The sequence below is a fragment of the Conger conger genome, chromosome 11 (assembly GCF_963514075.1).
Source record: "Conger conger chromosome 11, fConCon1.1, whole genome shotgun sequence".
NCBI lineage: Eukaryota > Metazoa > Chordata > Actinopteri > Anguilliformes > Congridae > Conger > Conger conger.
In genome coordinates, this window is record NC_083770.1 from 43,820,167 (window position 1) to 43,837,326 (window position 17,160).

The 17,160-nt window shown below is 42.5% G+C and overlaps 1 protein-coding gene across 4 annotated transcripts in view; it reads right to left on the reverse strand.

Moving 5' to 3' along the window:
* Window positions 1-17,160, reverse strand: part of LOC133140815 (formin-binding protein 1-like) — a 35,746-nt gene that overhangs the window by 3,840 nt on the left and 14,746 nt on the right. The window contains exons 8-18 of one of the 4 annotated variants that reach the window (XM_061261034.1): window positions 17,075-17,160; window positions 16,243-16,404; window positions 14,128-14,334; window positions 10,975-11,004; window positions 9,617-9,706; window positions 5,542-5,556; window positions 4,266-4,375; window positions 3,477-3,609; window positions 3,228-3,340; window positions 2,225-2,361; window positions 1,133-1,291 (exon numbers count right to left, since the gene is read on the reverse strand). The exon at window positions 17,075-17,160 is cut by the window's right edge and continues 61 nt beyond it. In XM_061261034.1, the coding sequence (XP_061117018.1) occupies window positions 1,133-1,291; window positions 2,225-2,361; window positions 3,228-3,340; window positions 3,477-3,609; window positions 4,266-4,375; window positions 5,542-5,556; window positions 9,617-9,706; window positions 10,975-11,004; window positions 14,128-14,334; window positions 16,243-16,404; window positions 17,075-17,160 (1,242 nt within the window). Of the gene's footprint in view, window positions 1-1,112; window positions 1,292-2,224; window positions 2,362-3,227; window positions 3,341-3,476; window positions 3,610-4,265; window positions 4,376-5,541; window positions 5,557-9,616; window positions 9,707-10,974; window positions 11,005-14,127; window positions 14,335-16,242; window positions 16,405-17,074 lie in introns of those variants that run through there. The other 3 variants (XM_061261036.1, XM_061261035.1, XM_061261037.1) reach the window with 3 other exon arrangements.

Genomic DNA, 17,160 nt, shown 5'->3' on the forward strand with positions numbered 1-17,160 from the left:
GTTAGTTCCTCCCACCTACCTTGAACATGTATGTCATCATTACAAATCCCAGAGTAGGTTAGTTGTGTACACTCTGTCGGATAACTAGTCTGAATATTGCCTTTGAGAGACAAAGTTGATTATTATTATTTTAGCAAACTCTCTCATTGCCCAAGCACCCAACTATCTTAACCCCATCCATGCTGCCCCCTTGTGGTTATTATTGTATGCATTCATATTTCTAAGATAATAAAAACTGTGACAAAATACAACCATAACATGGCGATGCCCAATAGTTAAAAAGACTCTCCACTCTCGAAAACAGCACTTTAGATGGTTATCAGCCACTTATTTGCAAAGCAGGGCAATAAAACGGCAGGCTCCCCCACAGGACATTCAGGGTTTACAACTCTTGACCTCGTCACAGACTCAATAAAAGGTGTATTCTAACAATCCTTGATACCATTTCTCCATGTCAAAAAATCATGTTCAATCATATAAGAACAAATAAATACAATTCAGAAGTTGCATGGCCAACGGCCAACATGTTTCCGGTTTGGTTGAAATATAAGTTCGCAAATTATTCGATGCAGACATATTTACAGAACCAAATATCCCACCTGGTTATGAAGCTACAACTGTTTTCTGACTAAAAAAAATATTTTGTAATCCGTTAAGGCATTTTGGAGAAAAATCTATTTTGACTATACCACAGCAAATGTTGTCTTGAACTACTTGTTGCGTAAATGCAGGTCATTTCAGTACCAAACTAATTTAAAGCACGCTAATCTTCTTGTACAGGGTTTCCTACCCTTTCCAACAAGGTATAATGTGTCATATTCAGGCAATGGACAGTTTAGGAATATCGATGCGTTCATATAGCAGAAATAATTTTAAATGTGATGCATGTGAAAGCAATAGGGTGTGTAATAATTTTTGGAGAGCTTTTCGGACACCTTGGGCATGCTTTATAAAAACCTACTCTCATATATGTGAACAAAACACGTGAAAGTTAATTTACATTTTGTATTTAAAAAAGAGCTTTCCAGATCATTCATGTGTCTGGACAAAAAGATATGCAGATGTTTTGTATTTGGAGAGATTTGGGGACACTTGAGGACACCTGGGTGCAGTTAGATGTATGTGACAGCACCTTGGGCGCTGGTGTCCACAGAGGCCTGGATGTAGGACGTGGGCACGTATCCCTCGTCCTCGTCGTTCCTCCGCACGCGGGTCCAGCCATCGCCCTTGTCCTCCTCGATCATGTGCAGCAGCTCCCCCTCGGACACGGACATGGTGCCCTCTGTCTGCCCTGAGGTTCACACATACAGAGAGGGCATGAGGAGAGACTCGCGGCAGCCTGATCACAGCCACACCTGACCGGGGTCAAATATGAAATAGTTTCGCATTCAAATCCTTTTTTCTGCTCGATCCAATTGATCTTGCCTGGTGCAAGTGAGCCAACCAAGAGGACCAGAAGGCACGGCTTGCACTTTTTGAGAGTATTTCATCGGCGCCATTACACCAGACAAGCTCAGTAAATGTGCAAAAGTATTTGAATCCAAAACAATTACGTACCTGACCCAGGTCTGGCAGCAACATCACACTGACACAGCAGTGAAATGTGAAACGGTGAGGCACGAAAAGGCGATCGGTGTATTCTTGCCTGAAACAATTACCTGCCCTGTGGTAAAATCCAGCTGTGCCAGCTTGAGCAGTTTAGCTGGTCTAGCTGGGTATGAGCTGGTCAACCAGCATGGCCAAGTTGGTCATGAAGCTGTCAACCAGCTAATGCTGGTAGCTTGTCTGAGTGCTTTGTCAAAAAATATAACTGGTCAAACCATGTCAAGCTGGGAGCTGCTCTGAACTGGTCAACCAGCTAAACCACGTCAAGCTGGGAAATGGACTGAAACGGTCAACCAGGTACCAGCTGTTTTTTCAGCAGGGCATACCAATTAATAAAAAAAAAAAGATATCAGTTTGGTGTCTTTCCTCTTTCTAATTCGTACCCATGTCGTTTTTCCAGCAGGACATTGTGACAGTGTCACGGCAACAGGAATTGCGCTGCAGAGAGGTGCCTTTAGCTTCAACCCTGTCACCCTGCCCTGTAACTATAACAACGTCACACGGTAGTGTGACAGTGGCATGGCTGCAGACAGGCAGGGTTACCTTCGAAAGGGTGTGGTGCCACCCACCCCGTCACCCTGCCCTGTAACAGGGTAGCGTAACAGACAGGCAGGGTTACCTTCGAAAGGGTACAGCACTTTGCAGGTCCCGATGGCGGGCAGCGGCTCCTCGTCTTCAAACTCGTCGTCCATCTCGTGGCTCTGGCTCCTGGGCCGCGTCTCTGAGCTCTGATCCTCCGTGTAACTGCCATCTGGACTGCTCAGGAGGAGTACGTCATAATTATTACATATTATAATAATAATAATAATAATAATAATGTTTTCTTTATGTAGCTCTTTTCATTTTATGGTAAAAAAAGTGCTCAAACTGTGTAGCACCAATATATAGGCTGAGAAATAACATAACATAACAAAACATAATGAACAGGCCATTCAGCCCAGCAATGCTTTTCCTACCACTAAAGTGTACCTTCTACTTAGGTTGCCTAAAAAGTAAATAGTAGCTAGCACCATATCAAGCCTGGTCTTAAAAATGTCCTGGCAAGCTATACCCCTTTTCCCTGTCTGCTCATCCGTTTCCAATGAATGAGGGTATATGTGGGTGAGTAGGAGGTATATGTGGGTGAGTAGGAGGTATATGTGGGTGAGTAGGAGGTCTATGTGGGTGAGTAGGAGGTATATGTGGGTGAGTAGGAGGTATATGTGGGTGAGTAGGAGGTATGCGTGGGTGAGTAGGAGGTATACGTGGGTGAGTAGGAGGTATACGTGGATGAGTAGGAGGTATACGTGGGTGAGTAGGAGGTATACGTGGGTGAGTAGGAGGTATATGTGGGTGAGTAGGAGGTATATGTGGATGAGTAGGAGGTATACGTGGGTGAGTAGCAGGTATATGTGGGTGAGTAGCAGGTATATGTGGGTGAGTAGGAGTATGGGTGTGGTGATAGTAGGAGGGGTACATACGTGTACATAATATGTGTGACACTGTGTGTACAAGCCACAGCACTATTGTGTTCAGGAGCTGTACCTTATGTGTGTGTATATAATGTTGCAGGCGAATGACTGAGGTGTGTGTGTGTGTGTGTGTGTGTGTGTGTGTGTGTGTGGCTGTGCGGGTGACGTTACCTCTCACGGTCTTGCGCACAGCTGCTGTTGTTTTGGGTCTCATACGGTCCACTCTGCCTTCTGGGGGGATCAGACTTCACTGGCAACCTCCCCTCCGCCTCTGCCAACCAGCCCTGGAACACACAACCACACACACACACACACACACACACACACACATTACCAGTTAGACCAAACAGAACCTTACTGAATTTAGAGGAACAATATGGGATTCCATTCCCAGGAAACTCAGGAATAATCTGGCTCTACCTCAAATTTCTGGGCCTCAAGTCTTAGCCTATCGATGTTCTCGCAGATCTCAGCCAATCGTGGCTCCACACTGCTGGGGTCCCCCATCTGTGGGTTCTTCAGATAAACATCCTTCATTTTGGTCAGAGCCTCCCTGAAACAGCCCAATCATCCTCACGTGAAACAGATCACACGACAACAACAAAAGCATCAAAATCTTTTTTTCCCACAGCTATTGACAAATTCATAGCATTTATAGGACATGACATATGAAGGAAAAAAATGTCTACTGCAATATTTGTATGGCTATGCCAGTACGTGTACAGGAAATCTGGTTGTTGCCTATGTTAGACTACAATACAAATGAGAAAAATTAGGATAGTTATAAAAACGATAATTCCATCATTAACTTCCATCAACTATATTATAGCTAGCTTGATAGTAAATTAACAGGAAATTAGCTATGTTTGCGTTAATGTTATGATTTCATGAATTCTTAAACAAGCCAATGTGTCATTTAATTGGGTTAATTTTATGATAGCTATTTGTCATTAGTTATTTATAGACAAAATTGAACTTATAATCACATATAATTCAGTACATACAGTATATAATTATTTGTTATTTCATTTGAGTCAGTAAGTTTTAAAGTTTGTAGCTAAGTTGGCTATAGGAAAATCATTCATTGTTAAGTCAAGCTTTTACAAGCATATTCCTCTAGTGTTGTCATTGGGACAGCACATAGAAATGCTAACTAGTGGCAACAATCACATTTTCCCCATGGAGATTTATAAAATGCTTTTGTTGTACTTTTCATCTACTTCTTTCTGGATGTGGCGGTCGACGTCCTGGATCTTAGCCTGCAGCTTCTTCCTCCTCTGCTCTGGGGGCAGGTGGCTGAGGTCCTCTGGTCCTGATCCCTGCAGGAGAGACCCGCCAAGAGAGACCAGTCAGAGGTGTGCCCCCAGGAGAGACCAGTCAGAGGTGTGCCCCCAGGAGAGACCAGTCAGAGGTGTGCCCCTAGGGAGAGACCAGTCAGGGCTGTGCCCCCAGGAGAGACCAGTCAGAGGTGTGCCCCAAGGGAGAGACCAGTCAGAGGTGTGCCCCCAGGAGAGACCAGTCAGAGGTGTGCCCCCAGGAGAGACCAGTCAGAGGTGTGCCCCCAGGATAGACCAGTCAGAGGTGTGCCCCTAGGGAGAGACCAGTCAGAGGTGTGCCCCTAGGAGAGACCAGTCAAAGGTGTGCCCCCTAGGGAGAGACCAGTCAGAGGTGTGCCCCCAGGAGAAACTGGGTTTGTTTTGATGTGAGGCTGGATGTTCAATGCATGAACAATGCATGTTCAATTGAATTCAGATCCGATGATTGACTCGACCAGTCAAGGATTTTCCACATTTTTATGTTTGGTGTTACCCCACCTCACTGGTCTTCTTGGGTGTAATCTGGTCAAAATTGTATGTGTAAACAATAGCCAACTCAGACCCCTTGTTTGTGATATATTTGACTAGCTAACTGTAGCTAATGTACACTAAAACACTCAAACTCCATCTCATTCCACCACAGTGTTTCATTACACTGAAGTTACAGCCAGGATGCCCTCTAGTCTAGTGAGTGATAGCTGCTGCAGGCAATTCCCGAGTCACTTCATGAATTTGAGATGGCTGATGATCTAGTACAATATACTACATGCATCCACAGACAGGATGGTATGAATTATGGGGCACAAACTTTAAAACGAGATTTGACCCAAGGATACCAATACAATTTTGAGCACATTCAGAAGGGGCATCCCTCAGACTTGTCAAAAAAAAGAAAGAATAACTAGCAGTTCTGAGCATGCTCATTAGCATATAAACAGGATACTGGCACAGTGAACTCAACAGACACATACAATTGCCAAAAACGAAACAAATACAGCACATCAACAGCAACAAGACAACAACATGCTAAATCCACAAGTGCCCCCACTGAGGGTTTTTAGAGTCGTATGAAGAGCACGGCAGACTAAGTTTAGCACGTCAGGAACGAAGCACACATCAGGCACGCACCAGGCTGTAAGTGGAGAAAGGAATGCCAGGCTCATGCTTACCAGCTTGAGAGAGAGCTTCACACAGGAAACGGGAGTCGGAAGAGAAGAGAAAAAAAGAGAAAAAGTCAGTTTTGCATCTGTGCAGCACGAGTGGCTTCTGATTGGTATGGATGATGTTTTGGCACAGATTGGTCACAGGTTGGTGAAGTCCTGTGAAGACCCACCTGTGCGGAACATTCACCGGGTAACCAAGGAGGAGACGCCCTGCGGTGGGTCTCCAAAGCAAGCACAAAGAGTGTCCTCATAGAGAGACAGCAAATCACACGCGTGCACAGACGCACGCACATACACACGCACACACACACACATACACATACGCATACAAAACACTGCAGAGGCAGATGAGATAGAAGGCATGTTTTCTGCATGGGCAATGGGAGAGACAGCCCTGTAAAATGCACGCACGCATGCACGCACACACGCACGCACACACACACACACACACACACACACAGTCTCAGTGAATTAGCAGACACATTGAGGGCTGGGATTCTCCATCAGACAACAGCAGCAGAAGAAGCAAAAAAGGACAGACGTGTAACCAGGCTTCTGCTGGCTATTTATGTCTAATCAAGTCAAAATTCAGAATGTATATCACTGTCAGAAATAATAATAATAATAATAATAATAATAATAATAATACTGTTAATGACTGTTAATAAAAATAATAATAATAAATGACTAAAATAACCAAATGCCCTTTTCAGTGTAAAATTGTTCAAAAATAGCAGTGTTTAGCATGTTTAGCAGTTGCTCCGAATACAAAATATTTTACTGACATTTGAAACTCACAAAAGAAAAGGTATTCAGTTATTTTCACAGTTAGGCCCAGTTGTTTTCAGTTAGCCTCATCGCAATGGTGAACAAACACCTAGCTTATATGTCAACATACTCAGTGTTTGTAAAACACAGGCAGTAGAATTTGTTTGTCATGCTATCTACTGCATTTACCTTAACATCATATACAATATGCAAATTGGTAAGAAGTCACATTGTAATTATTTCACACTTTTGCTGAAATGAGCTGCCGACAATAGGATCACATTTTCATTATTTTATTATTTTATATAGTCTATTTGACCTATATTGCTCTTTGGCGAACAAGCTATACATTTCACATGCATGAAAATAAACCAAATTGAGATTTAGCAAAAATGGTTTGTTCCACTAATACATTAGTCGATTAATCACAATTAATGTGTTAATCATCCCAGCTGTAATATACAAATCTAACTAGGAATCTGGTGAGAACGGGGTCTTTGTCCCAGCTCCGGGGCCTCCAGGAGCTTTTGCACACAGGACTAACATACAACACAGCAGTGGTCACCAAAAACAAACAGGCCAGAACGGCAGCTGCTCCCAGTGATGCCTGGGAAATGATGGCACGGGGACAGGCAGAGCTAGACAGAACTCAGTTTCCCAGCATTCCAAAGTGTCACAAGCACAAGTACAGATTAAGCTGAACTAGAGGTCATTTTTTTAATCGGATCTGACCCCTGTTGCCTGCCACCCCACCCCTCCACCCACCACATTTACCTTATTGGGCGTCTGTACCCGTGACACTTTGTACATGAACCAATTGCTATGCGATAGGGAAGAGGAATCTAGCCTATGGGTATGTCACAATGATGAACAGCTCAGCCACAGAAGCACAGGGGACTCCAGACAGGACTGTGTGGTCATGTGATCTGTCTGCTAACTTGACCACTAGCTATGGCAGTGGCTGTAGCCCAAGACACTAGCCCCATCTTTAGGACATAATGATAAACTGTTGAAAACTGTAGCTTCTCTGCTGGCAATGTGTACATGAAAACATACAAACTTGTACACAATTATTCACTGTTCTATTCAATGCAGTTGTTATAAATGGTGTCTATCTGAAAATAATTAAAGTAGTCAATTTCAATATAAACCCATAGAACTATATGATTTCAGAGCAGAAAGCCATGTTACAGAGCTCTGAATAGAAGGGCAGAGAGCACTGATCTGAGATCAGCCAGGTAGAGCCTTCCACATACTGTAGCAGAGGTTCGGACACCTCTCCCATCTTTGCCTGAGGATAGTGTCTGTGTGGCACATCTATATCTCTACTCAACCACACAACACATACACACATAAATAAATACACAACCACACATACAGACACACACACACACTGTGACACCCACACTTACACGCGCGCAGGCACGCACACACACACACACACACACACACACACACAGTACAAGTATACACACTGAAAAACATTCTCACACTCACACACATAGACTGAAACACAAAGACAAACACACACGCACAGAAACGCATGAACACAAATACAAAACAAAAACACATAAATGCATACATACGCACACCTACACACATGCACACTCACCGATACAAATGCATACATGCATACACTGTATTGTCATAGACAAAAAAGCAAATCAGCACATATACAGTAGTACTCTCTCACATACATACACACACACTAACACAAACATACACACACAAAATAAATACAAAAACATACATACAGAACCCATTATAATCACTGAAGTCAAAATCTTTATTTGATCAAGCGGTTGGGATGTGCAAACAAACTATAATAATAAATATGTAAAGCCAGAACAGGATGTGATATTTCATTTCTGGCTATTGGTAGAAATGCATGTTTCACCATTTTAAAATAAAAGCTTTAAAATAACAATTTCCTGTTCAATCCCCCCATTTTAGGTCATGTCGGGGCAAGTTAACTTGGGTTCATTTACAGTCTGCTGAAGTAAATTCTCCACTGCACATTCCTTTGCACATTTTGTTGACATCACCAAACCCTTTGTTTATTCATTTGCAATGGCTTTGTTGCTGGTGTTGGTGGTGTGCTATTCAATGTTTCTGAGCTGTTAAACTCACTCTGTTCTTCACAGTATTTAATGAATTCAATTGCCTGTGTGACAAAATGCATTTTTTACTTTATTCGTCTTGACTATGTCCCAAAGTATACTGCCACTGGATCTAATTAGTACTGGTGAATAAAGGAAATATTAACTAAACTGAATTTTCTCAATACTTTCAATGGGCACAGTGCATACATACATACATACTGTACACACAAAGATACATATGTACATACATACATATATGCATCCATAGTGTACATACAGCGGGCTCCAGAATTATTGACACCCTTAATAACAACGGAGAAAAAAGTTGCATGGGTAAAATTCTGCATGGAAGAATGGCCAAAGATCCCTCCAAATGTGTTCTCTAACCTTATCTTAGCCTTACCATATCACAAATTATAGGAAAAGATGATGGCTGTCATCTTTGCCCAGGGTGTTTGCACAAAGCCTTAAACCAGGGGTGCCAATAATCAATAATTGTTGAACCTGTCTTTTGGGGAAATGCTTTTTTTATTTGAAAATTGTAAGACTTTGGTTGATTCCATTGAATCATTAATAAAGCACACTACTCTTTGAATAAAATAAAATGTATGTCAATAACTGTATAATTTATTTGTTTACAGCACTTTTTGGGCATACTGTACTTGTCAAGGGTGCCAATAAGTCTGGAGCCCACTGCACATACATACATACATACATACATTAGTGCCGGCACACACAGAAACACACATACACAAACACACAGAAACACAAACACACGCACACGCAAACACATACAAACACATACACACACATGTGCACACCTATAAAAACACACACAAACAGAAACATATGCCCACGCAAACACACACACAGAGAAACAGAAACAAACACTCTTAAGAAGGCACACATACATACACACACTCACAGACACATACACAGAAACAAAAACACACAAACAAATCGAAACACGCACTCTTAAGAACGCACACACACATATACAAACTCACAGACACATACACACAGGAACAAAAACACACACATAAACAAACAGAAACACGCACTTTTAAGAACGCACCCACACATACACACACTCACAGACACATACACACAGAAACAAAAACACACACATATAAACAAACAGAAACACACACGCAGAAACAAAAAAACATATAAAAAGAAACACACACAGGAACAGACACACACACACTTACGACGTATTGTCTGGCCTCGAAGGCATATGTCGGTTTGCCTAAAGTCCTCTTCATGAGCTCTTTGTCAAAATAGTTATCACTGCTGGACTGCTACAGCAGACGACGAAAGAGAAAATGTATTCAATTAATAATGAATGAACACAGAGCCGTAGCTCTCCCTCCCTTCGGCCGACACATACTAACACACTTTAATAACACAGAGTTACACCCAGCCTACATCCACTAACTGTCATACCAAATGAAGACACACTGCTCTATCAAAGCTGCCTGTATTTCAGTAAAGTGTCACACCCAGCAACTTCAGCTGTCCAGAGGTACCTCTATGGATATACTACGATACCCAACTGTGGCCCAGAGCACGCTACTTAATATTAATGTACCCCACTGTACCCTAGAGGAAGATATTCAGTTTTTTTTTTTTTTACAATTGCTTACAAGCATTTTTTGATACCGAGTTTACGTTTTCAGAACAGAACTCTTCACACACACAACAGCACTCTACTGAATATGGAGCAAACTGAATTATTTGTTTGGCTTCTGGAGTGGGCTCAATAATCTTTATTGATGATGCAACTCATGAAAAAGTGAAAAAGTGGAAGGTTTTAGACTGGCCAAGTCAATCACCAGACCTAAACCTATTTGAGCATGTATTTCACCTCCTGAAGAGGAGATTGAAGGGAAAAATTGCCATTCAACAAAGAGTATGAATGCTAGATTTCTATAACTTGTCCCTGTTGCATATACTGTGGTAAATTCCATACAGTAAAGTTTCTATTGCAGATGCCATTCTGCTTTAAAAAACATTGCTATACAATGAATCAAAGGACAAAGTAATCATTTAATTACAAAAAGAAAAGCTAGAGACCACAAAATGATACTTCAAAGATTGTCCAAAAAGTGCACCTACTGTAATGCCACCAGTCATTAGTTTTTTTTTGCGCATTGTGCTGAGATTGACAAAATATTCTTGTTGGGAGAAAACTAGTGCTGGTGTTTTGGTGAAATTTATTCATTTTGAGACATGTTTGCAGAGTTTGGTAGTTTTGGCGCCAAGCTGCATGTTGGTGCTGAGAGTTGTATGAAAACTTTTGAAAAAGTCAACTCAGTATTGAGAAATGCTTGTTAGTAAAAAAAAAATCTACAGTACCTTATTGTATAATCAAGGGTTCTTAAATACTACTATAATCAACTGTATCCCAGATGATGTTATTTATTACTACTGTACCACCCTGTACTCCAGAGGTTATTGAATACTACTGTACTCCAGTTTACACTAGATGAGGTTATTTAATACTATTGTTGCCCAGTGTACACCAGATGAAGTAACTTAACATCAATGTTCAAAAAGAAGAGTCAACCTTGGAATTGCTTTTCCTCGATGGCGACAGCTATTGGAAAACAGATATAAAGACAATAATGGTCAAATGGACTTGAAATAAATGTAGGTGAGAGGGTGGGATTTAGTAGAGGAGGAGACTTCTTTGACTGCAAACACAGGACCGCAGCAAATCCTGCATCGTACATGTTTTGCCTTTAATCCTACTGTAGACCACTATACGCATGAGGGGGATTAAAAATACTACAACACATACTCACACTATACCCCAGAGCTGGTTTATGACTGCCTCTGCACTGACTGTACCATGTGGATCTATCCAGTGTATTTATGCCACATCAGCACCAATGAACAACCATACAAACACCACCCATATGCAAAAGGTTTGTAAGATCATATGTGTGGATTAGTATTTTTTACTAAATGACACATATAGAAAACATTTATTTTACATGATTATGGCCTTTTTCAAGTACTTATATACAAGAAGCACATATGGACTATAAATAAAATATGAAATAGATACAGTGCCAAATATTTATTTGCATCTGTCCTCCACAATTTGAGATTTGTAATAAAAAAAAGAATGTGGTTTAAGTATTACGGAGCCTAAAAAAGATTTTCCTGTTTCCTTGTAGCTACAGTATGTCTACTTCCTGTTCGTGAGTACCCTTAGCAACAGGAGCTCAGACAGCCCGTTCAGCGGCAGCTTTGATGGTCTCGATGCGACTTCCTGCTTTATTTAAAACACAAGCCAACTCAGCACATTCTGAACCTCTACAGCGCACACACTGTCATTTCAAAAAATAAAACTGTTGGCCACCTAAATATGGTTATGGCTCTATACATCTTCATTTTACATTGTGAACGGGTAGGCATAATGTGAAAACACGTAAATGTCTCAGTGTTTTACGCATTCATTTACGTGTGGAGCAATCGAGCAATCAGTTTACTCTTTTCACTTTGGCACGGTACCATTCAGGCTGCTCATTAAAAATGGTGAAAGTGCACTAAATTGTGCTAAAAAATATGGTGTCATCTGATATGAACCGGTTTTTGAAACCTCTTCCATCTGCCACACAGAACCACCAAGGGGGAGCCTTGTGTTCTCTGCAGTGGACTCATGAGACACACGCTGTAAGAGCTCATTAATGAGAGACTAATGCTGTTGCTCATGTCAACATAGTGTCAACAGTCCTGTGATTAAACGGTGTGCATTACAGCGGCTAATACAGGGAGGAACATGAGAGCTGAGAACTTCAATAACCTGAAAAATACAATAAACAAACAATGAATACAAATTTCGAAATAGAAGATGCTAACCTCTGAGACAAACTAGACTCATTCCTACAGCACGGCGTTACCGTACACACATACTCATACCCAACCTATTTGCACACACATACACACACTCACACACCGTTTCTACAATTACCAAAATGTATTCTGTAAGCTTACCATGCTATATGTATGGTCATTCAGCAGATTTAAAAGTGGAAATGCAATCAAAACAAAATAGAAATAGAAACTGGCTGAAGGAAAGGGGACATTTTCTATATGAAGGATGTACTGGCTGAACTAAAGGAGACAGGATGACATTATAACAAGTAGTATTACAGCTGCCAGCATTCCTAAATCAGTGCAACAAAAACTGTTTGGAAAACTGAGAGCTCCATTCATTAATTCTGTGAAGCTGAATCTTCACAATTATACAGCCAGGACATGGGATTTTCAGGGTCTGTCTTAACTGGGGTGTGTTAAATTATGAATAATTATCTCTCTACATAGGATAATGAATAACAAGATATTTCACTGTCAAGTTTTACCCTCAGCTGGTGTCAGTAACTAAAGTCAGTCACTCACTGTAGGGATATTTCTGGCAGAATGCATAGGTCATATCCTGTAAACAGTGTGTGTCTGCTGGGGCAGCGGTGTGTATTACAGAAAGCTATGCACGCGCACGCGTGTGTGCGTTGTCATTTGTTTGGATCTTGCTGTGGAGATCTGGTTTATCATTCTGCCTTGATGTGTCATAACGGGTGCATTAGTCTCCTTCAAAACTGTCTGAAAAATGCACAGTTCAGCCACTGCAAGATGAGTTCATGTGGCCTGGAGTATTCTATCAACAGCAGGAGGTGATGAGCACTAACAGGATTAAAGAGTTAAGACATTCAAACAAAATGGAGGGCAAGAAACAGGGACAATGGCGGCGTGCAACAGACAGAAAAAGAGAGGGAGAAAAGGGAACCCCGGATACCATCAGAAACAGCACAGAACATTCTGTCCAAATTATGCATCTTTTTCATTCGGTGGCCATTTTAATAGATTCAAGTGTGACAAAATATACCAGAAAGGTTGTCTAATTCGTTGGGCAGAGAGTTTGGGAGATCGATAAATGTGCTTTGTAAGCAGAATCAATTTTACTCACTTAAGAGATTAGTTTTACAAAAATAATGAATCAGTTAAACTAGGGATTCTGCTTCCTGTTTCTGGTGGACAGACTTTGGCTGCATCTGAAATAGCATACTACGTACGGCACACTATATACAGTGTATACAGTATGCATACTATCATTCAGTGTACGTAAGGCAGCTTCAGCGTGCAAAGTAACAGTAAGACGGTACAAATGGGACTGCCACAGAAACGTGCAGCTCGTAAGCGCAGCGCACAGTGATGACGGCCGCTAGTTGATGAGCAAGGAAAACAGAAAAAAAGATTTAAAACATAATCATTGATTTGGACCAATTTCTGCTAATCAGGTAATACTTGAGTTTGATAATAAATTATTAAACTAATTCTTCCCCTGGTGGCTAGGGCCATGATCCTGGGGTCGTGAACTATCACAACGCCTTGTACGATACTCGTGCCAGCGTAGTGTCCAATGTTCGCATATTATGATATTTCACCAAATGTAGTATGACCTCTGGGTATTTTTCACATGCTATTTTATGCTATGGTTTTGGACTGACTAAAAACGTTCACATACTATTTTTTACATACTAAATAGCATGCTAGCATGCAATTTCAGACACAGCCTTTGCCACCTTCAGCTTCACTGATATCGTTATCTTAATTTCTGACAGACCCGAGACCCCGCCCGCACAGAGGAGAAGACAGCGAGAGACATGCCCACAACTTCACGCCTACGGGGGACGCGTCGCTCAAAAGGACTTACCCCACGCTTCAGGCTCCGCAAGCAATGAATTCTGGGTTTGGAGCTGCAATGCATTCTGGGTTTGGAGCTGATGAGTTCAGAGAGTCGGTGCGAGAGGGGCTCTCTCTGCTGTTTGGGTGAGTGGGGGCCGTTAGGGTGGTCAGGGGGTGGCGGTGAGGTGGGCGGGGGAGGGGGGGGCTGACGAGGAGAGGTTAAGAGGGACATGAGCTAGCGGTCAGAGAAATGGAGTCAGCAGAGAGAAACACAAGAGGAGAGAAGTAAGACTCAACCAAAGTTAGTCAGCAGTTAGAAAACACTGATTAGAACATAAGTAATATTATAATCTTTACACTTTTGTCTCTGGATGAAACATGTTTATTTGAAATTTGGACCTTTCTGCTGAACAGCCAGCACGTTTCTTTCCAAGTTGAAATGGCTGAAAAATGTTCATCAGGAAGCAGATAATACCAGTGCTAAAGTTTGGAAAATAGTTGCTTTCTCTGAAATCCACTCCAACCCTACCCAACAGAAAATACAGCAAAAATGTAATCTGATATGAATAATAATGCACTCTGATGTGAACATCAAAATAGAGTGTGAATCATTTCTGACAGGTGAGGGTGCAAAACAGTGGGCACTGAGTTTGTTTCCTGCCAGGTTTTCCATTCTCATAAGGTCACTGTGAGTCAGCAGCATGTCCCACTCTGATCCCACCACTCTGAGCAGGACCAAACCTGATTAATCACAAAGCCTATGAACTCAAATGAAATTCAAAGTATTTCAAGAAAACTGATTATCGGATTATGCTGAACAGACTGTAAAACTGGACTGACTGTCCACTGTAGTCCGTGTCAGAAGTATACAGCATTTTGGAATATGAGATTACAAAGTAAATCCAACTGTTTGTTTGTTCATTACGGAGCAGATAATCTGCACAACATGATTTCCCCGCCGTGGAAGAGCAGGTAACGGCTGCTTGTGTACTTCTCTTCCCAAAGTCAAACGCAATCCCACAATCCCCTGCGGTTTCCAGTGTCCTTGGCACAGGATCTGGGCCACAGCGAGACGTGTGGTCCCTTGGTTCTACCGCGACCTCATTTTCCAGAACATTCTATGCCCTGCTTTCTCTTAGTCTCAGCGCTTCACAGTCCAGAACATCTGTGAACTCTACCAGCCTGTACGGCCCAGAATCTCCTTCACACCTAAACACAGGCTTATCTGTCACGCCTGCAGTGCTCAGACAGACACACAATCCACAGCATGAGTCACACACACACACACACATACATATCACTACAGATCACTACAGACAGACACACACACACACACACACACACCACTATGGACACACAAACAGACAGACAAACACATGCACAGTACATTAATTATACACACAAGTACACTCTTCACACATACTAAACACACATACCTATAGAGGCACTACATGCATGAAAAATATGCACAAATATACATACAACACGCTTTACAGTGCTTTATAGGTAACACTACGTCACGACATACGACATACAAACATACTATCCACATATTACACACAGATTATTCACAAATACACACATACACACACTTAGGTGTGTGTTCCCTGTAGCACCAACAGTTTTATAATTCTGGGGGCACCACAGCAAATCCCCAGAAACTCTCATCAAACACTAAAACTCAGGAATGAACAAGCGGGGGATTCTGGGAAAGGGACCAGGGGGTGCACAAGCTGGACAGGGTTCAGTTTAACAACTGTGTGACTCACATGTAGGCAGACCTCAAATGAACAATGGTGTTTGTGTGTGTGTGTGTGTGTGTGCGTAACATGAACAAACAGAATAGTTATCCGAATTATATCACACTGAGAAGAAAATAGCTCACGTCAAAGAACAAAAGACGTTTAAAAAAAAATACAACTGCAAAATGACTGAGGCAGACAGATGCAGCACAGAACCGCTCCAGGAAGTGAGGCAGGGCCATTCTGGGAGTTATGTTGTGCTTACACGATTTCTCTTCATGAACGGGGCTTTTCTGGGATCAGTGTTTTTGTATATTTACCTTGTATCTCCAAATGAGACAGACGGTTGTGGGATCAGTGTTTTTGTGTGTTTGTGTGTTTGCTGCTCTGTTTTTGTTTACCCTGTTTCTCTTGATAAAAGGCCACAGTTTGCTCTTGCTCCTGCTGCGTGTGTGAGACAGGTTGGAGTCTGAAGCTGTCCTCTTTAGCCCGTAATCTTCAAACTCCACATCCCCAGGCGGCTCAAAGCCGGACTTGTGGCACTCCACCACCTGCTGGGAGTCCTGTGGGCAGGGTGGGGCGCATGGGGGGGGGGGAGAGGTGACGGGGTGAGGCAGACAAACATCTCACTTTGACCAAAACATCTTAAAATACATCAATTCCATGACCTTCCATGTATCAGAATCAATGCCCTTAGGACACCCCAGAGCAGACTGTACGAGGGAGTAAATGTGTCCTCTCTCCACAGCCATCATATTCAATCAATTCCATCACGCAAGGAGACAAAACCTCCGTTTTTATCATATGTGTGTGCCTGTCAACGCACCTGTCGTCAGGTAGTGGCAGTGTTTTGCTGAAACTGTGACGCACAGCTGTCAGTAACCCGACTCACGGCACAGGAAACGCACCACAAACAGACCAACACGGCGCTGGTGTGGCAGTGACTCGGCTGGGATTCACGGTGTAGGAAACGCACCACAAACAGACCAACACGGCGGTGGTGTGGCAGTGACTCAGCTGAGATTCACAGTGTAGGAAACGCACCACAAACAGACCAACACGGCTTGTGGTGTGGCAGTGACTCGGCTGGGATTCACGGTGTAGGAAACGCACCACAAACGGACCAACACGGCGCTGGTGTGGCAGTGACTCGGCTGGGATTCACGGTGTAGGAAACGCACCACAAACAGACCAACACGGCGGTGGTGTGGCAGTGACTCGGTTCAGACTCACGGCTTGCGGCTGGATGCTCTCGGCCGCCCGGCTCATCCCATCCAAACACTTCCCCACGATGGGCAGGACCTGCCGCTCCACCTCGG